Source organism: Pleurodeles waltl, chromosome 2_1 (assembly GCF_031143425.1).
Source record: "Pleurodeles waltl isolate 20211129_DDA chromosome 2_1, aPleWal1.hap1.20221129, whole genome shotgun sequence".
Classification (NCBI taxonomy): Eukaryota; Metazoa; Chordata; class Amphibia; order Caudata; family Salamandridae; genus Pleurodeles; species Pleurodeles waltl.
Window position 1 is genome coordinate 559,690,172 of NC_090438.1, and position 26,006 is coordinate 559,716,177.

Here is a 26,006-nt window from a genome sequence, read left to right on the forward strand (position 1 = left end):
AGAATTAACTTTAAATACACTGTATTCCTGTTAACATGCTGATTTTCAACATGATCTTAGTTACAGACGTACAGGGCCTAATTTATGAAAAGTTAGCGCCGCCTTGGCGACATTTTTTGATGCAAAAGCGGCACAAACTTACAAAAAATAATCATATTTTGTATGTTTGCAACGCTTTTGCATCAAAAAATGGCGCTAAGGCGGCTCTAACTTTTCATAAATCAGGCCCTGAGTATCCTACCATATGTGTTTTTTTTTACTTTGATTTAAATGTAAAGATCACTGGTGCAAAAGCAAGGTGAAATCCTAAATTAGTTCTGGGCAGATTTGCTTGCAAAGCCATTTTAGCTGTTATCTAATTACGGTGTTCACCATATACTGCTGCATTTTTTTACAAGCGTAACCCATCCCATTAAAAAGGCAGGGTTCTCTGTTGATAGTGCATGAGGGAGACACGCCAGACATAATGTTTCAAACACAGTTCCCTGAACACCATTATGCATTTAAAGGAGGGCAGTATATGTTATTATCTTGTTTCATTTATTTTGATTTAAAACCCTCACTGTACTTGGTGACCAGTGTACAGCTTTTTATGTTTGTATCCATATTGATTCACAGAACTGTGATATGTGGAGGACACTGATGCATCATTGCCCACTGACAAAATGGATATTAGAAGGCAACCTAGAGGTCTACATGTCAAGCTGTACATCCACAGACTCTAGCCATAGAGGATCTAAAATTCATTATAGAGAAAGCGGAATAGATTTTCCATTGACTGACTCATACGTAGTTTGCAGTGGAGACAATTAGACTTAACTTTTCTTCATTACTCATAAATATAAAAAGGAAATCCCACTTCTAAAACGTGTGATCATCTCTGATAACCAGTGTCCTTAGTTCCTCTCTTTTCATATTTACTTACAAGGGACGGTCATTCTGTACCTGTATGAAAGCATTATTAATCTTACTGATCTAGAGTGCTGTTATACGACAGGACAATGAAGACAATAGCACACATCTGAGAGACAAGAAACTATATCTAATTAAAAACCTGGAATTAAGAAATTGATTTGCTTTAAATAAAATGTATTGTTTGTAAAATATTGCACTTTAGAAAGGAGGTCTGCGCTTTGGCTAAAATACACAAAAAACGCTTGAATTATCAAGCTACTGATTTGCTGCCATGGAAATGTTTTAGAGGAAGAAGAATTCACATAGCTTCCTGCAAAGTTCTGAATCGATAGCAGAGAAGCATGCATGATTTTTTCTACCGTAATGTCTTGGATGTGACTGGCAAGCAAAAGCTTATTGCTGAACCACATAGACCTCACCCATGCTGTCATCTTAATAAGAAGCATATACCTCTGTAAGATGTTCCACCACACAGTCGAGAGTTGAATTCAGTATATTCATTGCCTCATATCATACAAGGAATATATATACATCGACAATTACTGAGGTATTATTCTAAACTCTATATCGACCTACCATTAAAATTGACATACATACCTTCAAAGTAACCACAATAGGAGTTAAGAATAGAAAATCTATTCTTACCTGAATAAAATTTCCTTGATGACATAGTGATAGTCTATTATCTGGGTTCACTGATTTGTAGGCTGAATCAAAATCCTTGACATTTTGACTTACAACCTTTCATAGAAACACTGAGGCACATTAATCACACTAGACATTTTAGCTACAATATTAAATGTAATGAATGTAAAAAAATGGACACGACATTTCAAATCATAGAATATTAAGTGCACTTTAAAAATACCCACATTTAATTTTGATATCCACTCCTATTTACTTTTAGTCGACTCTTGGAAGACAGCCTATGCAACGACACGCAGAAAAAAAGACAGCTATTCAGGTTTGTGTTTATTATGTTGTTTGCAATACATGTTGGTTGTGCATGCTTTGTCCACCTAAAAAGAACTCAATATTAACGGTTTAGAATTATTTCCAACTTCATGTAGCCTTTTCTGCTCTATTGCATATGTATTGGGACAACTTACCAGGGGTGACAGATTATTTTTCTGTGAAGACATCTGCAAGACAGGAGTTGGTTGCTTCATCTTAGAGAACCCATGAAGTAACAACCTGTCTCTTTTAGCGGGGCTTAATTCATAGCACACCTAATTCAGAAATGTGGTGCATAAATTTTGGGTTTGGGAAAATATTGCAAAATTCTGTGGGGTTGCAAAAAAATAAGCAAGGTGAGTGGACAAAGCTTAATTGAGCAATGTTAAAAATTGAGTTTCTGGTTGGCATGGTTGTGCACCCTGTCGAAGCAGGAACGACAATCCTAGTAAGGGAAAGTGAGAAACACATCATACATTAACCTGTGCTCACTGTCTGGTAGCTTGACACAGAGCAGGCAGGCTTAGTTTAGAAGAGAATGTGTAAAGTATTTGTGTAACACTTGAAACAGTAAAATTAAAAACACCACTCAAAAAATAATCCACACCAGGTTAGAAAGAAGAAATGTATTTAATGACCAAAATTTCAAAAATGACAAAAACTCAAATAAGTAGAAGTCACAATATAAGTTTTTAAAGACTATCTGCAAATGTAGTGCCTAGAAGGGCAAAGCGCCAACTGGGGCTATCTGGTTGTATTAGACTAGGGTAAATCCAGATGTTGAGGTTGACCGCGATGGAGCATGGGAGGCTACAGGGACCAACCCTGTCCAGCTGAAAAAGTACCTTGTGTGGAGGGTTCTGTCAACATTGAAGATCCAATGCAAAGGGCAGAGTGGGCGATGCAAAGGTGATGCATAGGTTCTGATCTGCGTAGTCGAAGATGCATCATCGTCAAGCCATGTAGTCATCGATATCCTTGAGCAGCGGTGTGACACTGAACCCTGTGCGATGAAGATGATTTATTGTTGTTAAGCTACACAGCCAGCAAAGTGATGTCCCTGTCTTCAGCGACCGAGACGCCACGCCAAGGGAAGATGACAGTGTGTGTATTTTGGTACAAATAGCTGGAGAACCCACTCCCAAGAGCCCAGGGCTGGATTGAAACCAGTTTGCAGGGGAGGACTCACAGTTGGCAGAGTCCAGAAGCTGTAGCAGGGTTCAGTGAAGTCCTTCTTGTCCCTGAGACTTCAGTACAGTAGGCAACCCAGTAAGCCCTTGGAGTCACTTTGGTTCTGGGGATGTAGAGATTCAGATCCAGTACTTCTCATTCCCAGGCAAGGAGGGCAGCAGAGCCGGCACAGCAAAGCAGGAGTCCAGCAGAGTCTAGTAGACTGACAGTCCTTACAGCATCACAGCAGTCCTCCGGAATGTCCTCAGGTCCAAAGGTGCACTGATTTGGTAGGGTCTAAAGTCCAGTTCATATACCCAGTGGTGCTATTGAAGTGGGAGAGACTTCAAAAAGAGGCCTTTGAAGTGCACAAAGTCCATGCCCTTCAATCCTGGTTCATGCCACACTACAGGGAGTTAAGAAGCACTTTGTGAGGGCTCAGGACACAGCCCATTCAGGTGTGTAAGTGTCTTCCACTCCCACCCTGCCCAGAATGGCCAACCAACATACCCATGGCTGCTCAGTTACACCTATGTTCCCTTTGTCTGTGGCTGTCTGGAGGGAATGCACAAGAGTCCGCTGTCACCCATGCAGACATGTATTCAAAGACAGGTAGAAGGCACTAGATGATTTAAAGTGAGAAAATGGCAGTTTTCTAAAAGTGTCATTTTGAGAATTACAATTTAAAATCCAACTTCACCTATCACGTGTTATTTTAAATTGTGATGCTCCCAGAGACACCAAACTTGAGGGTTCCATCTCTTCAAAATTGAAAATTACACTTAGAAGATGCAACAAGGCAATCCCAATGTTAACCTATGGAAGACATAGGCGTTGCAGTAGTGAAAAGCAAATTTACGGGTTTTTCACAACCTGGACATGTAACACTTTAAAGTACATGTCCAACCTTCTAAATACTCTACACCCTGCCATTGAAGCTGTCCAAGGGCTACCTTAACAGTGATGTACGCATTAAAAAGTAATGTTTGGGCCTGGCAAGTGGATTAATGTGCCAGGTCGACATGGCAGTTCAAAACTGCACACACAGAGGCTCTGCAATGGCAGGTCTGAGTCATGAATACAGGGCTACTCAAGAGGATGACACAGTCAGTGCTGCAGGCCCACCAGTATCATTTAATCAACAGGCCATGAGCACTTGTTCTGCACTTTACTAGGGACTTATAAGTAAATTAGATATGACAATTGCGGATAAGCCAATGGTAACATGTTTTAGGGAAAGTGCACATGCATTTTAGCACTGGTCAAAAATGGTACAGTGCTCACAGTCCTAAAGCCACCAAAAACAAAGTCAGCGAACACAAAATCAGAAGGTAAAATGTTTAGGAGAAACCATGCCAATTATGCCAGGCCTAACAAGCACTTCTTAAAATATAATTGGTAACATATATACATAAATGCAGGACGGTAACCGTTAAACCACTCTGATTGCCATTTTGCTGATTTTCCTCCCTTCTCTGTCAACAGGCTCTACACAACGTCCAAATAATATCAGCCACTCCCTCCTCATGTCACCCAGTGTAGGCAGCTTCTAATAGTTTTAAATTTACTTTACATTCCAGTCTCATGATTTAATTTAATTCATTTAGCTCTTCTCCATTGCAAGATCACTGCTAGCCATGTCTACTTCTGCCTAGCCCATTGTGATATTTCTGTGATCTAGGTCTCAGAATTTTGCTTATTTGCCATTCACATTCATCTTTATTTTCCCTTTGCTTTAGCACTCCTTCATACTGTATTCCATTTCCCTGTTCCTAGGATCCATGCACATTCTCAAATCAATATTCTAATGTGTAAATAGTGACCCAGAATTGCTATGATTTTGCATTGAAGTTGTGTGGGAGAAAACGGGTACCCTAAAATTGAGATACCCCAAATTTACTTCAATCAGTCCTTCCACAATTTATTGGATTGAAGACAATGTTAACCTCAATTTCATGAGACAGTACGTCTCCGTGATAAGGCACTTCCTATAGCATAAAAATCAATCAAAATAGAAATTGAAAAGTATTAGATTAATGGGCCCAATCAATAACTGAATTCTAGATGAAAGAAAAGTTAAAGGGTTTTATTAGGTAATTAGAAAAATACACTGGACAGAATCAATGTCACGAAGGATGTCAAATGTGGAGTATAACAGAGTATACAAAAATCTGGAAATCTGCAATATCTCAATGGGCAGCAAATTCAGAAAAAAAAATCAGAGGCAATCTCTAGCAGAACAGGAAATAATTTGAACTCACCCCCACAATCAAGGGGCTTTTTTACACATTTCTTGTACAGAAAATATGAACTTTTGCAGTTTCATAATGGTACAAATGAATGTATAATTTCTTCAGCAACTCAGTTGACAAGAAAAATAAATTCCACATTACCTTAACACCTAAGCACTAATGCACTACATTGATAGTTTATGTCATTCAGAGATGGTCTTGCAAAACAAGATAAATTTACAGTGTCACACTATCCAAATTAATTTGCCTCAGTAAAAAAGGAAAGATATGGCAACATATTTCCAATGACATCTGAGCTACAGAAAGTCCACCATGAGCAAAGTAAAATCAGCAGTAGAAATACCATAATTCATAGCAGTTTGACTCTTTACGGCAGTCTATGGGAATAGAGTGGGTGTATGGTGGAATCATTAGTGACTGACAGAAATAACTTCCATTTTAGTCATAACAGCATTTCACATAGAAATATGGTCTAACTAAAACACATTAGAAAATATACATCTGCACATTGTATAAATGTTGTTTCAAATGCAATGGTGTTAAATGAGTCTGTAAATGTGAAATTGTGTGTGAAAATACATATTGCCCATTGTTAAAGATGTACAAAAATGTAAACCCTTAAAATTTCGTAGACTCGCATACCTTTTGTGGCTCAGACCTGACATATTATTTTGGCATTTACTCAGTACAAAGCTGTGTTGCATAGCTTTGCGTGATTCAGTAAATATAAAGTAGTGCAACGTAGTGCATAATATTAGTTTTTGTTGCATATCTTACATGGGTGGAGCATGGGCATTCCCCTGCACCCACCCATGTATGTTGATGTAAATCCACGTTCAGAAGGACTTGAAAATCTCAGTTTGCACCAATTGTGCACCTACCCGAAATAGGTGTAACACGCAAAAACTTTTTACGTCTGCTTGTTACATCCTCTTTCCATGTGAGATTTATTCTGCAGCACAAATACTGTAGAAAGAGCAATATCCCTCTAAGGTTAGTTTTTAGTGCAGGAAAGTGTTCCTTCCTTCACAGAAACAATCCTTCTCATAACACAGGCACCTTTATACTATAGGGCAAATGTGCATGTGTTGGCAGTAGACTGCTTACAGTATACCAGCTCAGGAAGAGAACAGAAATGCTCCACTTATTTGTAAACATGGAGCATGTTTGCTCACTACCTTTCAAGCAATGTCACACAGAAAATTACCTGGCTGTGTCATGTTGCATGTAATAATAGTAAATGTGCTCTATTGCTTTTTGTATAATGAAACTCATTATTGAAATTACCAATTTTGGGCATTTTTTGCTAGGCTCATTACATACATACCACAATAAAAAGAATATATAAATTTCATGGGCCCACATTACAAAATGGGAAAAGAGAAAAGTGCGCAGGCAACAACCAATTCTTTTCCATGACAAATCACTGATAAGTGCGGATATTTTTTCAGGTCATACTTACGGGCCAGTTGAACCTAGTTGAGTTTTAGAGTAGTTTGTTACGAACATCAGGTGAACACCAAGAGGTAACTTTACCCACGGATCTTAGTAGTCCACTAAACATATGTCTTCTTTATTGTGAATAAAATGCAAAGTGCAGATGTGCCAAAGGCATGATAAAATCATAAAATAATTTGGTAGAATTTGCTTGAAAAGTCACAATGGTGTTCCTAAATATTTAACTGCTAAACTTGACCCCGTTCAACCAGGCATAAAGTGGTGCTGCAATTGTTGCAAGCTAAATCAAACACCCCTATTTTCAGAGGCTAAATGGGAGAAGAAAAGTCTTCATGTACCTGAACACCGAAAGATATTTGCAAAATGTCACAAAAACACTCACCTATCTTACTCAGAGCAGAAAAGAAACATGTTAGCGATGTGATTATAAAAAGTAGCAACATGATTTCAGTAGTATTTTTTGATCAGAACACATAATAGTATTTAATCTTGAAGATCATCTCTACCATACCTTACCTAATTCTTCTGCTAAGTTTCCTGCATGAGCACTCCTTACATCAGGGTTTCACAAGATTAAATAGGTGTGACAAACACCTTCTCAGGGATGCATTATTGTGGCTCAAAACATAACAGTAAACATGTAGAAAGTCAGCATGTAGCATTTCATTTTACCATTTGGGTTACTTGCTAGCACATAAACACAACACTGGCATATTCCAAGGTTTGAATGCTTAGGCACATGTCCAGTGCAAATGACATTGCTCGACTCTCAAGACATTTATTGTAGAAGTGTGATTGCTTCACATTCTACTATTCTACTATTACTACTAGCTTCACATGTACTATAGTTGGCATTTTATGATCCAGTAAAAGAACAAGCACCATCTGGATAAGTAGTATCTCTCTCTAATGAACTCTTGCTTGTAGCAGATTAAAGACCCCAAAATATGGAATAGAAACAAGAAGTAGATTGTATCCATTGATTGTTGTTTAAGGACACGGACTTCTCTCAATCAGACATATCCACTCCATCATTCATCACTCCTTCTTTCTCACCAGTTGTTTTCAGCACTTGAATATCACTTTTTCAGTGCCACCAAAATGATTCCTGGCAACTCATTTTTAATCCTACAACTACACTTTATCGGTCAGCTAGGAATCTCACTGACAGTGGGAGTGCGCTCCTTCAGCCTTGGGCACATAACTGGGGTAATTTTTTAAACAACTGCTTTTCTGATTATCGTCAATTTCAGAAGGCACCCAGAGGTAACCTGTTAGAACAGTGAGCCCTAAATGATCAGCTGTTTTTGCTTTCTGAATCCAAGTGTCTCTCTCTCACTCAAATAATGCAACTTTCTGTCAACATTCTAACTGCAACATGACAAACACATCTGCTGCCAAATACACAGTACATGTACTTTTACTAAAAGCCAAACTTATCCAAATGAAATGCAGTAGTCCCATAAATAACAGAACAATAAGATGTACAAGACAACTTCCTGCAATATTATATGTATATACCTTAGAAGTCCTTCCCCAGCATCTAAACTAATTATTTCTCCTATCTCTGAAGTTTTAATGCACACTGTGAGAAAATGTCTATTTTTGTATCATCAAGCCCCTCTCATAATTGTTTGCTTAATCCCTCATTAGAGGACAATAGTACATGATGTAGAATCTACATCCATGGCATGGAAAGTTAAATGCCACCTGTGAACTGCAGCACTTACTCTGTATTTTGCTACTGTGACACAAGAAAACATTATGTGAAGCATACCATTGTAGCCTGACTGCTGTGGTTTAAACCTGCAACCTGACCTCTCAAACTAATCATTTTGATTTTTGAAAAAAGCTTCATTTTACATATTAACATTTCACCCCTTTGTAAGCCTTGTAGTACACAAGATACGATACACAGCATTTAAAAGTGAGGCACGTAAAAAATGTAATGTTACCATGCCCCTGCAGTGACAAGTCCCAAAGCCTATTTTCTTTGTGAAAGGATTAGCATGTGATATGAGAAAACTAGAGAACAGAATAAAATATTATGTCTACTATCTCAGGTTTGCTACTGGCTAGAAAAACAATTCAACCACTATTTTTAATATTTATTAAAAATCCAGTTCAATGGCAAAGCCAGATTTTTAATAAATACTCGGGAAAAGTAGCTTTTAGAAAGTTAATTTTTTCTGGTGTGGGGCTTCTGTAAGGCTAATTTGTGCTAGCTCTACATCATATATGAAAATTGCTTCTTTAGCAGAGAAAATGCCTGGTTATGGGAATATGTTTTTGACAGGAAGACAAATTAGATTGGCCCCAAGAAATTCATTAAGGATTCCAAGCTTCAAATAATAGACTATGGGCCTGAGTTAGAGTTATGAAGATGGGCTACTTAGTCACAAACATGACAGATATCCCACCTGCCATATTAAAAGTACCATTGTATATAATGTCCCTATAATATGGTGGACAGGATATCCGTCACATTTGTGAAAGAGTCACCCATCCGCCGAATCTAACTTCCATTACAGAGACGAAGCCCTAAGGTAAAATCTTTCACTGGAATAAGCTTACTGGGTGTATTCGACCAGTGCTCCATTATGGTTACCTGAAATCACACCTAAATCCCAGTCACCTACAAACATTGTCTACTGCTTTACTTTTTCTGGGTGTTTTTTTCTTTGAAATCTTTAAAGCTTCATGACTCTGGGTCCCCTAATTGTGTTTTGTTGTTTTGGTTAGGGTTGTGTGAAACTTCCTTGTGCATAATTACATGAAATTTCATCAAAAGTATGAGATATGATACATATCTAGCAGAAGTATAAATCCTTTTTTTAACTGTATATTTTAGTGCAAAATATAGTTTAGTGTCTATTTATGGTGCAAGGATGTATATCCTTCACATAAACATAACTGCAATAATCAAAAGCCCAGTAAATAACAACTGCTCCCATTCTGCCGTTCATGCGCCTTTGTGAGAAATATTTCACAGGGAATGAAGCATTAGTGGTACATTTTTTACAGTGAATATAACATAATTACAAGTAGCGGCATAATAGCACAATTTAAAATAACACAAATTTAACAAAATTATACAATTTTCACCCAGGTCACGTTTTCGTGCCATTTTGCTTAATAAAATGTACTCTGCTTCTCTAAACTGGAGTTGGGTGTTATTGTCTTTTGTTTTGGTACTTCTAAATGCTTTACACAGTTTTAATAATTAAGCCAGTCAGGTCTGTGCCATAGCTGCAAGGTGTTGAGCTTAGGTTTAAATAACTGAAACCTTTGCCTGGGCCTAATAGGTTAGTAAATTATTTGTAATGCACTACCGCCCACCCCAGCTTTTGACCTATTTTTTTATACTGCTCTTAGGAAAGTGCACAGCAACCACTCAAAGTACCAGGCGTTATAAAAACTCTCTCTCATGTAGAATTGTAGATCTTTCTTTGGGGCGCCTTCCTCTATAAAGTAAAAAACAAATCAGAGTACGAGACTCTAGTTTCTATTCTGCAGACTTCATTATGACTAAAGCTAACCTCACCTACACAATGAAATGTGTAACTTAAACCACAACTTCATTTGCACTTATCACAGGGTTTACTGAGGACAATGTAACCTCCTAACATTGTACCTATGCAAAATAGGTTGTGTAAGAAAAGAAAAGCTTAAAATTTAGAAGGAAACCCAAAACAGAAGGGGACAGGCGGAATTTCAAACATGGCAGCATCTTTGCCAAGAGGGCGACAGCAGAGGTTTGTTGGAGTTTAAATAGACAGATACATATGTGGTTTATTGAAAGCTATCCCTTTGTGACTGCACTCTCAGCAGCTTTCAACAGCTGCAGATTGAAAGTTTGGAAAATCACTATTTTCTGAGGGTCTAGGGAAGTACAGAAATGGTGCCCACAGCCCTATTACCCCACCCAAGGTATCTGGTGGAAGTGGGCCTCCGCTGCTTCTGTTGTTTGAGGTGCTGTAGATGTTTGAAAATATAGCAAAAAACATTCTATTGATTGAATGATGATTTTATTTGAGGGTTATTTGAGGGTTTGTTTATGTGATATTGTTGGATCTGGCCTTTTTCCCAGGGTCATCCTCAAAATGTTTGCCTCTTTCCTCCTATTTCTTCTGACCAGTTATTGTTGGCTTTAGGACTATGGGCACTTTATCACTGCTAACCAGTGCTAAAGTGCATATGCTGTCTGTCTAAATTGTATTGGTGACCGGTTTATCGCTCATTGGCATATTTGATTTACTAGTAAGCCCCTAGTAAAGTGCACGAAAGGTGCCCATGGCCTGTAAATCAAATGCTACTAGTGGGCCTTCAGCACTGATTGTGCCACCCACATGAGTAGCACTGTAAACATGGCTCAGACCTGCCTCTGCAATGTCTGTGTGTGTCGGTTTGAACTGTCAATTGACCTGACAAGTGTACCCACTTGACAGGCCCAAACCTTCCCTTTTTGTATATGTAAGGCACCCCTAAGGTAGGCCATAGGTAGTCCCCATGGGCAGGGTGCAGTATATGTTAAAGTTAGGACATGTACTGATGTGTTTTACATGTCCTGACTGTGAAATACTGCCAAATTCAGGTTTCCTTATTGCAAGGCCTATCTCTCTCCTGGGTTAACATGGGGATTGCCCTTAAATATCTTTTGATTGTAGTTTTCCATTGGGAGCAGATAGAGAGGGGGCGTTTGGGGTCTCTGAACTCACAATTTAAAAATACATCTTTTGGTAGAGTTGTTTTTTAAGATTGTCAGTTTGAAAATGTAACTTTTAGACATTGGACATTTTCTTGCTTAACCATTCTGGGCCTCAGAGTGCTTGTGGAATACATGTCTGGGTCAGACTGTGAGTTGGGCTGTTTGTGAATTCCCTCTAGAGAGTGCCTGAAAGGGAGCTGGGGTGTGGCCTGCAGATCCTGATAAAGTGGAGAAGGAAGAGCTGGCACTGACACCTGAAAGGACTGTGCCTGTCCTCACACAATGCGGTCTCCAACCCCCTAGTGTGTGTCTGAGGCCAGGCCTGGGCTAGGTAGGATCTTGCCAACAACAGAGACGTTCTTTCAAAGTCAGAAAGAGGTATGAGTAGTTAACCCAAACCTCCAGATTTTTAGATTACTTCTGGATCAAGAAGAACTTCTGCCAAGGAGAAGAGCGAAAGAGCTGTATGAGGAGTACTGCCCCTTTGCCTGTGAGTGAGGTTTGGTGGTTTGGCTTGCAGTTACTGCTTCTGCCTGAGAGAGAACAAAGACTGGACTTTGCTGTGTTTTCCTGCTTGTGAAGTGTCTCCAAAGGCTTGGATTGAGATTGTCCCCTGTTCTGAAGTCTCCGGGCCATCAAAGACTTCCTCTGCCAGCACCCCTTGCTGTGACTCCTACCCTGCAAGTGGTGCCCACTACAGTCCTTGGGCCCTTGAAAGGAGAAGTTGGTGGAACCAAGACTGAAATGCATGCACAGGAACCCTTCAGGAGAAAAATTGACACAGCACCTGCTTCGCGGTTGAAAACTTGATGCCCCACCTGCATCATGGCTGGGAAATTGATGCAACAGTTGTGTGCAGCTGTCAAAACTGACGCATCTCCAACGCAGCACTACTCTTCATCACGGTGCACCGGAATTTCACATGCATTGTCACTGGGTGACAAAACCACAGTGAAGGCGCTCAGACCCGATGTTGCCTGTCTGGAAATCGACGCATCGCTCATCTGCAGGAGAGAAAAACAATGCATCACCCACTCGACCAGAGAAGAAATGATGCAGGGCCTCACTTGCGAGCCGGGAATCGATACATCGCCTACTTTTCCAATGTACGCTCACCCGTGCGGATTTATTTTTTACACAGACCAGGTAGTTTGTGTGAAAGCAATGCATCCATTGATTTCTATGGAGTAAGACTCTTTTTAATTTAAAAATTCATAACTTTGCTATTTGGCTATTTTTCTTAGCTGGTGTTGTGTCCCTTTTGTAGTACTTTTACTTTGTTATTGTGTGTGTTGGTACAAATACTTTACACTTTGTCTCTGGGATAAGCCTCACTGTTTGTGCCATGCTACCAAGGGGGAGAGCAGGGGTTATCTGAGCTGTGTATCTCTCTTACCCTGACTAGAGTGAGGATCCCTGCTTGGACAGAGTGCAAACTGACTTCCAACCAGAGACCCTATTTCTAACTGATATGATGGCTGTTTTCTTTCAACATTTCCTGGAATATATTTGGCTTTTATCATTCAACATTTTCTGGTTGGTATATATATCTCTTCTTATTTAATGAAAATGTGCACCCAAGCTAAGCAACACTTTGTTCAATGATTTGTCTCCTTATAAGAGCTTTAAAGGGTGATGCAGGTTAAGCATATAACTTTTAATGTATACACTCACTGATGCACTAAAATGAGCTCTCCCAAAAATGTCTTGAGTCTTATCCTCACTGCTGTGGTATGTTAAAGAGGGGTATTGTTTGCTTCAGGAGAACGCATTCTTTTAACATTCCCCTCATAACCTTCTTTCATTTCAGTAACATAACCTTTCTTCCTTTATAAAGTTTATTTTCCTTTGGCCTATGAATTATCTAATTTCTTTGCAAGTACTAAAATGTATTGTAGTTGCTGGTATGGTTTTCTCACAATTGCAAACATTAGTTTCAGACGTGGAGTCTGCCAAAGTCACTGTAAAATATTTTAGTACTGATAAATTGTAATGGTTATAATGGTGTCTTTTAGATTGCATGTTCGACGTATCTTGGTATGTCCACTTGCTTTAGTACACCCTCTGCATGAAGCTTCAATGTTCGTATGTATAATGACATAAAATGGAATCACACCAAATCTTTCTTCTCCACTTCTTTTCAACCCTTGTCATGCTACAGAGGCAACAGAGACAGCACAGGAAAGGCGTCCGGAAGTCGGCAAAGTAGTACAGAGAATGATCTGAAATGGACAGACCCAAGACCATGGAGCAGTACAGACTCAGACAGCTCCAGTCGTAACCTAAAGCCAGCCATTACAAAGACTGCAAGTTTCGGTGGAATTACTGTACTGACAAGGGGTGATAGCTCATCCAGTAGCAGAAGTACTGGGAAACTATCTAAAACAGGTAGCTAATCCAGAATGGAATTTATATTTATTGCATGCTGAGAATAAACTGTATTAATTAGCTACTTTGCCACAGCCGAATTCCTCGAAGAACTGTGAATACAATTTATTATTACTACCTACCTCAAAGATACCTATTTTCTTCTCAGTGAGTGCCAACCTGCAGCAATTTAAATCTGTTATCTGCAAGTAACAGAATTATCAGTGTCACAGGTTAGTTAACATTAGGGTATTTTGTTTTAGGTTTTAACCTATAACAACATATAAAACCGCAATGAAAGGGAAACAATCCTCATCATTATGAACATATAAACACTGATAAACACCTGCACAACCACAATTTAAAATGTAATTCAAAGAAAGGAAAGCAAGAAAAAAGAATACATTTTATTTATTTCTGAAAGAGCCAACACAATGTAACCTCGTTGTCTAGTGTAACAGCAAGAAAGAGTGCTCTAACATTATTGTGCTTGAGTTTTGTTTTTTAGGGATGTCAAAAAAAAAAGAGTTTCTTCTTCTTTTTTTTTCCTCCAATTGTAAATGCTTGAATTAAAGGAGCAGTGTTTAGAAGCATTTTTGTAGGTCTGATCTAATTATTTTATACATTGTAGAGAATCTGGTAACTTTAAAGTATTTTGGCCATGCTTAATTCTTTCACTTATTGGTGAAATGGCTATCTCATAAGAATATTGGCCAATATGCATGTCACATTTGCTCACATATACAGAGTAGAAAAAGCCTTTTTTCTAACAAGTCAGTATTGTTTGCAAATCATCTGCCACACACCTCAGGCTTTAAAGGTTAATGCAAAGGTGTAGTGACATCTACCTGTGGAAAGAGTGCTGTCACCAAGCACATGATGTAGTGGTTCAAACATGACACAAGACTTTCCATATACCATGAAAATTCATAGCTGCAAGTTGCCCCATTCCTTTGTGGGATACCTTAAGCGAGCCCTGGATTGTACCCAACTGCACTTTAGTGTTGGAGTTTTTGAGCCCATAGCTACAATGTTGACAGCATAATTGCAAGTCCCAGAATACAATGCTATTTCTGGTAAAAGGTTAGTATTGAGCATTTGCCATAGGAATACTTGGCAGCTATGAACGTCCACACAACAGCACCCGTGTCACTCAACAGTGGAAACAATTAAGGAGAACTCACAGAAAAGTAGCACAGTGCGGGCGGAAAGGTGACACTGCGCTTGTCGGTTTCCCTAGGCGCTGCAGAGAATTATAGGCTACCAGGGTCTCCAATTTCTGTTTTTAAACAGGTACCCATCTGTCCCTTAGTTGTCCTGAACCTCTCACTTCCTATTTAAAATAATGTTTGCAATAATTAGAGCTTAGACAATTGGGGAAGATGTTTGGTTTGCCTGTGCTAGGATAATAAATTGATTTCCGAAAAAATACTTATTTTAATTTGCATTGTATGATGCTTTGTATGGTATTTTAGTATGGATGATTTATTTATTTGTGTTTATTTTAATGTTAAAATAACCATAAGTACAATGGGGGTGAAATTACTTTTATTGATCCTGCATTGTACGTAAGTTTGTTACAAGTTACCATAGACACAATCCAAGCTACCAAAGCATTATTTTGTTGTTGCTGTGCTTTTTTCAAGTTGTTTATCCATACACATCAATCTTGAAAGTTGATTATTTTGATGTTGCATTGAAGTTAATTCTGTATTTTTGTGAACACATTTTCGCAATATGAAATAAGTATGACAGTTGTATTTTAAAGCCCATGAGGCAGCCCTCAAACCTCTTTAGATGCCCATTTATTTCACCATCCTTTACACTTTGTAGTGTGAACAAAGAACACTGAATTGTATTGCTGGCTCTCTCCACATCAGTGAGGTCACAAATAGCATTCTACTGTATTGATCAAAGCAGTCAAGAAGTGCAAGCAGTGATCTTACATAACTACCGTGAATGACTGCTGTAACCTAAAGTGGAGCAATTTATACAGCACAGTGTCTACCCACGCTTCAATCACTTTCATAAACCTTTTAAAGCAATTAAACTATACAGTTTGGTACACTGCACAGTATTCTAATGTGCCTGTCTCTTCAATAAGTTCTTACATTATGATAAAAGGAGTTCTTAAGTGAATCTTCAAAAGAGTATAATGTCAGTTTATAAAGGAGCATACCCAACATAGGTCCACAATGGTGGAATATATGTTGCATATTTTAGATGGCTGCATAAGACATCTTTTCATACAATGAATTTAAATGGATCTCATCTACATGGTCAATGATTGTCCTGAACGTTCGGCAGGGATTCTGCCTTCCTGAGCAGAGTTTGCACAATTTTGTTTTAAGGTGACATTCTCAAAACATCTGGACTGTTGCCTGACAATGAGCCTTGTCCACAATTTGACAGACAGGATACTCCGTTACTAACAGGGCGGGTGTTCTGTTCACAGTATTTCAAGTGCATTAAATCATTCGACACATGTAACATTCTAAATAAGGCCCTTATGTGTAAGCACTAAAGACATTTTTTGTAGTGAGACTCAAATGTGACAATTGTGCCCCAAAGAAACTATAGCTATCAATGATACAGCAGGTTCCCAGAGGTGCGCGGCGGCCTCTACACCTCAGCGTTAGTTGTATTTCACTATTGAACCATGAGAATGAGGCCCATTTTCCTAAATTGATTTACAACCCGTCACCCTTGCTACTCTATGTTTATCCCTGGTAAGAAACATTATCATCATTGAGGAAGGAATTCGACATCACCCCCTTTTGTAACTATTAGAGGCATGAAGCATGGGGGCTTCATATGTAGAAATTGTACTGAAAAGCACATTTGTATTGAAAAGGGAGGTTGCTTGTTCTTTTCTATAATAAGGAATGCTCAAGCGCAGATCCTCCATTTTCACATTCCGTTTCGTACACATCACAACAAAATGAGGTTAATGAGATTGCTCCAGAGCATATTAGCATTCTAGTACATTCCCCAGAGCAACATTTTCCCTGAGGGAGAAATATAATGAATGGCAATCACAGAGCCGTGCACATTTTGCCCGACCCTCTAGTCTGTCGTTGGCATTTTGCAGCTCTCATGAGCCTTCCATGAGCCTTCCTGAGATCGGCGTCTGACCCCTTTCAAAATACAGACAGGTAGAGTCCTGGCCCACAGCCAGGCAGTACTGCTGTACATTCTGCCCCTTACCCTGACCGGGGGCTACTGCGATCAAGGCAGCCATTGAGGTCTGATCCCGTCCTATGGAGAGCCGCAACCTCTCTCCACTACAAGGGTCAGGCTCTCTGATGGTAGTGGTATGAGAGGCCACTTTTTTCTCAGATCCCTGCACACTAGTCTGTATCCTCCTCGTGGCAGCTGCCAGTGAAAAAAGCATCACTGAGTGCTTGAGAACTCTTGAAAATATTGTTCTGACAGTTTACTTGGAAAATAGCGTGAGATTATTAACTTCTATGCCACTGACATTTTCCCTTAGGCTCTGTCCCTTATAAGTTTGGAAGGTCAGCTTTTCAAAAGAACCACTGGCTACATAAATAAGTCCCTTCCTCCTACTGAGTCTGAATCATTCGAGTTTTCGATTATTGTTGTATAAAGTAATTACCAATGCAGTTTTTTTAGATTGCAGCTCACTGTACAGTTAATAGTCTATGCCACTGTTTCAAAAGCACAGAACTTTTTCTGCAATCACTTGGTAAAATCGTGTATTAACTTTTTCCTGTAGTAAAGGGAGCAGTCAGGTTATTAATAGTAAAGGCAGTCTGACAAATTAAAGGTAATCTGGCAATTCTACGAGTCCTTACATGAAATTTAGAGTACATTTTGCCGTCGTCGTTTTTTTCTGGGTGGTGGGGACTACAATTGTTCTTGGAAGTTGTCCTGAATGTTTTTGTTCAGCTCGTGCATATGTGTTATAATCTGTTAAAGGGATACTTTTGGGGTGCACAGAACACAGGAAAATGTGTATGGCTAATCTGACTAAGACAATAAGCGTCGAAAATGACATATGCTCTTATACTCTATCAATATATTATCCCTCAGTCACTCAGCTCAGCACAAGTACGCCAACCTAGTTGCAAGGGGATAATTCAATATGCTTTAAATGTGTAAGAAAGAAAGTAACATGCACAAAAATAGAGTTTATAATATTTTCTGCTGAAATTACCAGTGGTGGTATGCAGTAAGATTTCCACTGCAACTGAATAGGCTACAACATTTTAAGCTGTTCAATAGTTTGTAGTGGACTCAGAAACCTAAGCTCCCTGGAAGGTTTTAATCTGCAAACGCAATTGTACTGCACCCAAAGAGATTTTACTAAATTGATTATCCTTCCAGGATTTATGTTAGCTGTCTCTAAAGATGATTTTGTTGTTATGTTTCCTGTCTCTAAAGCTGATTAAGTTAACGTGTCTCAAATGCTAAGATATACAGCACTTACCCTGTAATAGTTACATGGACCCATGGGCTCGTAGTCTCCAGTAAATAATAGGCTTGTCCTTTTGTAACTATGGTGCTTCTTTCTACAGGTTCAGAATCTTCCAGCAGTGCTGGCTCCTCAGGGTCTTTGTCAAGAACACATCAACCTCTCCAAAGCTCACCCCTTGTCCCAGGACTATCAGCATGCTCGACAAGTAACCTTTCATACTCAGACACTGGAATGAATGGTCAGGTGACATCAAGTGGCACCAGCTATATTCTACTTCCACTGGATGCTGCAGGCATTCCCCCAGGCAGCATTCTTCTAAATCCACACACAGGTAACATCCCAGTTTTGTCTACCAATCTTACTATTTGAGATGGGGAGAGTGATAGTCACACTGAGTGCAAGATGCTGAAATCCAGCAGGTGACTGGTAACATATCCTGAAAATGTTACATGGATTAATGGACTAATATCACAGAATGGGGACTTGTTGTGAGATCTGAGTGAGAATAGTCTCCCAGACTTTCTCAGACGAAGTAAAGACCTGAGTAAAATAGCTTTAATTATTGAAATTCATTTTTGTCTCTTGCGCTTTATCTTGCCAAAGTTCCTGCACTCCTCATTCCAAAATCTTAAAGATGTCTTCATTCAATTCTTTCTCCTCTAAATTTGGCTCTTACTTCAGAATGCGTTGGGTCTGATACAGAGTCCATGGGTATCTAATATCCCCTCTATTTTGTACTTCATTTGTATTGATGTTTTATGCATGATGTAGACCTAACTCTCAGAAACTTGGTATTTCTGTTGTTTGTTATTTTTTAATGTGAGCCTGTGTTTTAACTGCTTACTGGCTAAACTTTTAAATGCCATGTCTTTTATGTTTTATTACTGTCTTCATCGGATGGACCTATTGCCAGTGGTAAATTAGGGTAAGATAGTACACAGATACAGTGCAGACCGGGGCAGCAGAAACATTGTATTGTGACTTCAAACTTGGTTGTATGAATATTATAGTCTTCAATTGTATTTATGTAAATGCATACAATGAATATGTTGGCATATAGGATTCTATTGCTTTAGGCACCCACAACCACGTTTTTGCCTGTTTATTACATACATCAAATAAAAAGGTTCCAGTGGTGGAACAAGGGTGTTAAAAGCACTACTTCAAGGAAGCAATATGGGACCCTGGATAGATGGGAAAAACACCCACCCATTATTGATGTCACTTGACAGCTTTGAGTGCGGCATCTGGTGCAGTGGAGCCCTCACGCTCTGAGACCTTGGTGCTTCACCATTGCCTTGGATCAGTTCTCATAAAACCTGTACTGGCTACTAGATTTTCAATAAAATGCAGTTAATCAGTATTGTTCAAAATAATTATGCACTACCACTTACAATGGCCCCCTGCTTGTGTGTTCCTCAACAGATCTATCAGTGTATAAATTGGTTTGCCTTGAGTGCAGTCATATCCAGACCAATGAGTCTTATAGCAGATTGTTGGTGAAAAGGCTTAAAAAAACTCAGAGGGCAACTCGACTACTATATTTTATTTTTAGCACTTTTAGATAGCGCAATCTATAGTAAGATAGTGATGTGTGTAATCCAGAAGTAAACAAAACAAAGGGGCTGATTTAGAACCTGTCCAGGAAACCCTCAGTCCACTCGCTCCATTCTAAGTTGGGTAGATATTTAGTTTTCCAACTATGACCTTCTGCCTCCCCCTCTGCCGTTAAGAAACTTACTCCGATGGTCTCTACAGAGTATGGGCAGCAGAGTAAGAACATGAGATCTTCCTCCCTATTTGGAGTAGACTGTGAGATGTCCCTCTTTTTCTGTCCATCACCACCAAGGATAACCCGGTGAGCATGCACAGAAAAATGAATAATTGATAATTGTCTTTTGGAGTTTTTGAAAACAAAAACTTTTTCTGCATTGCAGCCTAAAAGACAATGGTTGTGCTCCAACCTTTCAAGGCATTCACAAAAGCTACCTTGGTGATTGCTGCTAAGTAGATAAAGAGATCACTGCTGGGCTAGCAGAGATCTCTGAGTGTGGCAGCCCTTTGTCTTTCATGACACAAACATAAGATGCTCCACCTTCTACAGCATGTATACAAAGCTGAATTTGCCTCTAAAGATTGATGTTCAGAAGCAAAACTCCCATACTAAAAATCCCGCCCCAGGTCCTTTGAGGGGTTTGAGTAACAGGACAAAAAATGACATAAGGCAGCACATCAAGAATCTCTGAAAGACAAGAACAGATGCAGTTGGTTTGACTGATATTGCCAGAGAAAGTAAATGCTTAATGACTCAATCATTTTTAGTTGTGGAACTTTCTGACTCTTTTCTGCTTTCAATAATAGTCTGAAGATATCTTTTATCCTAAACTCTCACAAATCAATAATGGACAGATAATATAGTCTTTTCATCAGCTACTACATGCGTACCTGTTTGAGTACATTCAGTTCCTTTAAGCAGCTCACCTGATTTGGTTCCCTTTAATGTACTGGTTCTCATGTTGAAGATATCCTGTCAAGCTTTAGGTCAATTCACATTTCAACATTTCTGCTTTTTCCAAAGTACTTTACTAGAGTAATGTATTTGTATGGCTGTGATTCGGCTGGCTAAAGATTTTCAGATTGCAATAACGTCTTGAGAATTGGCATTCAGCATTTCCATAATGGCTTTCTTATTTTACATTCAAGAAGGGCTCTTGAAATCTTTTACTTAGCTACCCCTGTTGTGCTCAGCATAGGTCATTCCACGCACTTAAGCAGAGTAAAAGCATTAAGCTATAAGAATAATTATACCCTGGTATCCCCACTTGCCTGGCTCTGCGGTGCCACAAAGAGACACATTAGGATTCAGTTAAATTTTTCAAGGGAGAGGTCAATCTTGCCTGATCTCACTTTAAATTTCTGCAGCCGAGTTAGCAGGTGCCAACATGACTTTCTACAGAAAAGGTATGCACCAAGCCAAACGCATGTGCTTTGTGACAAAAACTTGAATTACCCAATAAACAGAGTGCTTTGAAGATTCCACCATCGGCCCCTATTCAAATTAATTTAACTTTTTCTTCATCTTAAAAAAAAAAAAAACATCTCAGCATATTACATTCATTTTGTTGCAGGGCAACCATTTGTGAATCCTGATGGTACACCTGCAATCTACAATCCACCAGGTGGTCAACAGCCAATAAGGAGTCAGATTGTAGGACAGACACAACAGCAGCATCCTTCATCACAGCAACAGCAAGCACAGCAGCAAATAACAGGTCACCTTATCACACAGGTAACCTCTTTGTTTCTGTTATGCTGTGGTTTGCACTGAAAACAATGTTTCTATTGATAGTAACACTTTGACGGGTACCTTATCCATTTTTGCAACAGCCTTTTATTTTCTCCTTGCTTTGCTCTGGTGTACAGTAGCTCAACTATTGGACGCTTGAACCTCTTCAATTATTTACAGACTTCCCAATCACTCATTGCTCACACATTATTCACCTGCATGATGCTGTCTTGTTTAATTCACTATAATGCTTTGTTTCCTTCCTCTACCTCAGTGATGTTTCATTAGTTTTTACTTAGTGTAGTATATACAAAGTAATGCAAGGCAACAAAACACTGCTTTGTTTTACTTTATGTTGGGTTAAATGGGTGGTGCATGGATTTTGGTGCAAAACCAGATTAGCAAAACTAGATTAGCGATGGCCTGTAAATCTGGGTTTACGCCAAATTAGTGCACCTATGCAACAGAGGCACAATGAGAAAAATATATTTATTTCTCTTGTTACTCCCTCTTCCCATGTGTGCTACATTCCACGGCATATATAGAAAGATGAATATGCAACTAAGGATTGATTTTGGGCACGAAGGTATCCCTTCCAGCTCAAAAAATAATCCGGCCTCTGCGTCAGAGCAAACGAGAGAGCAGAAATGCTCCATATATTTCTAAATATATGGAGCATTTCTGCTCTCTCTGTTTCACACAGCGCAGCACGTTCCCTTGCTGCGCTGTGTTGCGTGAAATAATAGTAAATGTTCCCCTGAGTGAATATGCAGTGACAGCTGCTTTTCTCGCTGAAGTGTTGACATTTTAAACTGCCCCTTTAGATCTGTTGCGGGTAGGGAAGGTTTTGTGACACCTGCAATTTGCAAATTATCAGAAGAGAGCACAAATGTGAAGGCAGAGAATCCATTTACTGTCTGACACCTTTGTGACCTGGTGGTCCGCTTCAGGAAGAGCCGGAACTAACAGCTCAGTGATGTAATATTTAATGTGAATTACACCATTCATTTTTGCATGAACAAGTTTGATAAGCATGCACGTGTTTCACATTAATGCTTTCCTATCTGAAGGGCGCTTAGATTCTGTACTGGCCGAGTAGCTGAGTGTCTCACACTTTTTTTTTGTCTAACGTTTGTCTTTTGTAAATGTTTTATAGAGGAAGATGCCTGACACTCTCTGTACCGCTGTTCACCATCCTGTAGCAGCTGGTATTTGGGCTGTGCACCTCCGAGAGGCCCCCCATTCACTCTATAAGAAACCAATACATCAGTGAAGGCGGTATATTTACAGCCACGATGAGGTTATGCAATGTCCGGACCAAAGGGCCCCTCATTGCCTCGATTCATGCAATAGGAAATTACCAAAATCAACTTTCCGTTGCTCTTTTTTATGTCCTGGCGCATTAGCTCTCGCCTTGCTGTGCATCTTTTTGCATTGGATTGGGAGGTAGCAAATAACTGCTTACAAGGCTTTGATGTTGGTATCTATGGCAACCTGCCGCAGCAACGACTTGAGAGGACCAAAAGCGAGACAAGAGAGGTCAATTCCGTTGTAACTGGTATCTGCATAATAAGGTGCTGTAAATGAATGGCCAAAAGCGGTAATAATACAATAATAATACAATTACTGCTGAGAGCAAGAGATGTGATATTCCTTGTTTCATCACCTCTGCTAGTTTTTTTTTCGGACCTTTCTTTTCTTCACCAGGGGCCAGGCAATTAGCCTCAAACCTTTTAGCGCATTTTTGTCCTGACATTTTGCAGTGAAAGAAGATTGATGGGAGTCTGGTGTATTTAGGCAGAGAGCGTTTCTGAGTCTGCCAGTCTGGTCCACTGAAACAATGTACAATTGGATGGGGTCAACAACATCAAGCAAAACAGCAGACGGGCTCTCTTAGAGCTCCTCCATCCGTGAGCTTGGGAGCTTGCTGACTGGCTCCACATTGTGCTTTTAGGTACCCAACACCTTTAATGGTTATCACATAAATAATAAATGTGGGGTGCACCTTACTGTGTCCTTTTCCAAACAAGCATTATTTCTATTGTACTTCATTGACTCCAAGTTCAAATTGTGGACGGGGAACGTGCCACATGAGAACTTCCTCCAGTGGATTTGACAAAGCCTACACTTTTAGTTGATCCCAATGGTCGAGTGCCCTCCAGCGAACCACATAGTGCCATTCAGGCAAATGTTTTGGCGCTAAATCACAGTGGGAGCAGTGCAGCATGCCTATTTTTCACCCATTGGTCAAGCTACATGAACTCTGTGGAGTTTCTTATGTAACTGTGAAAATCTGCAGATTCAAATTCCATGAGTTTCACCCATCCCTAATTAAATATCAGCTTTAACTGCTGCTTAAAAAATAAAATGAAGTGTAGTAGTTAAACTCCCTTTTTTTGTCGTTCCCTAGAAACCCAGTCACTGACTAGTAAGGAGACGTGTCGGCTGTTTCTTTCATTTACTGCACTGAGGGTGTTTAGGACGGAATGGAATCCATCTGCATGTTAACTGCACCTTTTGTACTTTCTACACCACCATCCAGTGTGTTCTACACCCAGTGACATATCAAAATGTTTAAAATACACTTACAACAAATTACAAGCTGCACATGGGGTTGTTCGTTTTGCAATACATGGTGTACACTTATTCTAACCACAGCCAGCAAACACTCTCTTATAAAGGAGCAAAAAAAAAAACGGATTTAAGAAGTGGCTTGTCTGGAGTGATGTTGTGAGAGTGCATGATAAAGAATACAATGCTCTTCAGTCTAAATTAAAATGCTATTCCCTTGTTTCTTTGTTGGTCCAGGACCTATCCTATGATGTGCAACACTTTTACAATGTAGAGTGGGAATGCCTAATCCTAATTAATACGTCAACGTTTATCATAAATATAAATATCAATAAATATAATACTTATAATTATAAAACGATTAGTATTGGTTTAAAAATATATTTGAGTGCTCTGTTATGCTATGTAACACATACTATTTAAAAATTATGAAAATTGAATGTAAGTCAACTGTCTTGTGTAAGTAGCACCCAGTGTTGAAATTGTTATTTATTTGAAGAGACTATTCATACACCATTTTTAAGTGTTGAACACTGCCTTCACGCTGCTAGAACAGTGCAAGGTCTAAAATGGGCTCCTTTGGCAGTCAATATGTATTTTATTGATAAAAACAAAAATCAATGCTGTAGCACAAAAGGGGTGATTTGAGAAAATCAAGTGTTTAATAACAAATGCGTGCTTGGTTCTTAGTGTGCCAAGGAAAGGCATAACCGATTCCCTTTCCTTACAGCCCGCCCAGGCTATGCAGTCATCATCTCAGTCCGTGCAGTACCCAGCTCTGGCCTACCCTTCGCAGCATCTTCTGTCAGTCTCTGCCACACAACAGTTTCCTGTGGTATGTCCGCTTTGTTTGTTTTCAGAGTAGTCTTTGGTGGTGGTGTCAACAGTGTGGAAGAAAAAGTTCCTATATATGGTATTTATTTGTTTGCAGTATTGTGTATATCGGCACGTTTCGCCTCATGGGTACTTCAGAACAACGGTTACTCATTCCAATGATTTGCACTTACACAATACCCTCTGCTTATATGCATAACACTTGACTATTTACAGCAACTCCTGAGCTACTATGACGTAGCTGTTGCCTTACAATACCCCCCTGAAGAGAGACATCACGCAGGCCCCAACCCTCCTGGGGTCCCAGAGCAGCCAATGGTCTACGAATTTCTGTGAGGGGTGGGAATCTCAGGTCCCTCGCCACATACAGCAGAAGGGCCCAATCATGTTATCTTATGTCATTGCTGACCAGCATATACGTACTCCTAGCTGTTGTTTTGTACCTTGTTTTGCACTGTGCGAAGTCCTACACACGTACACTTGTTTAGTAAACCATATCGAAATGATTTTTCTTTTGAACGCATGAAATTTCATTCAGAGAACAATTGCTAGTCAAGGAACATTTGAACCGTGCGCTCTGAATGCCATAGCCCTACAATCACTGTGCCTAATCACTGGGCTCCATCTAAACATACAAGGCCTTTCAAATAGCAGTTGCCGCGGCGCCGCTACGTTACGCAGCACATTCCGTTGTTATATTTCTCACCGCGAGCCTGAAACGTGACTAATGCCTCTTGGACGGAGACCCGCGTGCAGTGCGCAGGAACTATTTGATTGGCATTCATTAACCAAAGTGCACGGACAGGCGGATACAACCTCATTGCTGCGGGAGCAGATGCAGGCAGGCCAACTACTCCTTCCAAGGGCACTGCGACTGCGGAATACCATATGGAGGACGCGCTCCGGTTAGGACAGAGTGTTCTTCCGTTGTATCGAACCATTGGATTTTTTGGGCGAAATTTCAAGAACGGGATGGCTTTCTTTGAAGTGCAGAGATTCTATTTTATGATAACAGTCTCAAGAGGACAGGATCTGAAACAAGCTTTACAA

At 39.6% G+C, this 26,006-nt stretch overlaps 1 protein-coding gene across 8 annotated transcripts in view; it reads left to right on the plus strand.

Moving 5' to 3' along the window:
* Positions 1 to 26,006, plus strand: part of ARPP21 (cAMP regulated phosphoprotein 21) — a 309,256-nt gene that overhangs the window by 131,484 nt on the left and 151,766 nt on the right. For all 8 annotated transcript variants that reach the window (XM_069214895.1, XM_069214912.1, XM_069214885.1 and 5 more), the window contains 5 exons: positions 1,823 to 1,879; positions 13,619 to 13,845; positions 18,366 to 18,596; positions 21,394 to 21,554; positions 24,853 to 24,957. In XM_069214895.1, coding sequence (XP_069070996.1) covers positions 1,823 to 1,879; positions 13,619 to 13,845; positions 18,366 to 18,596; positions 21,394 to 21,554; positions 24,853 to 24,957 — 781 coding nt within the window. The remainder of the gene's footprint in view (positions 1 to 1,822; positions 1,880 to 13,618; positions 13,846 to 18,365; positions 18,597 to 21,393; positions 21,555 to 24,852; positions 24,958 to 26,006) is intronic.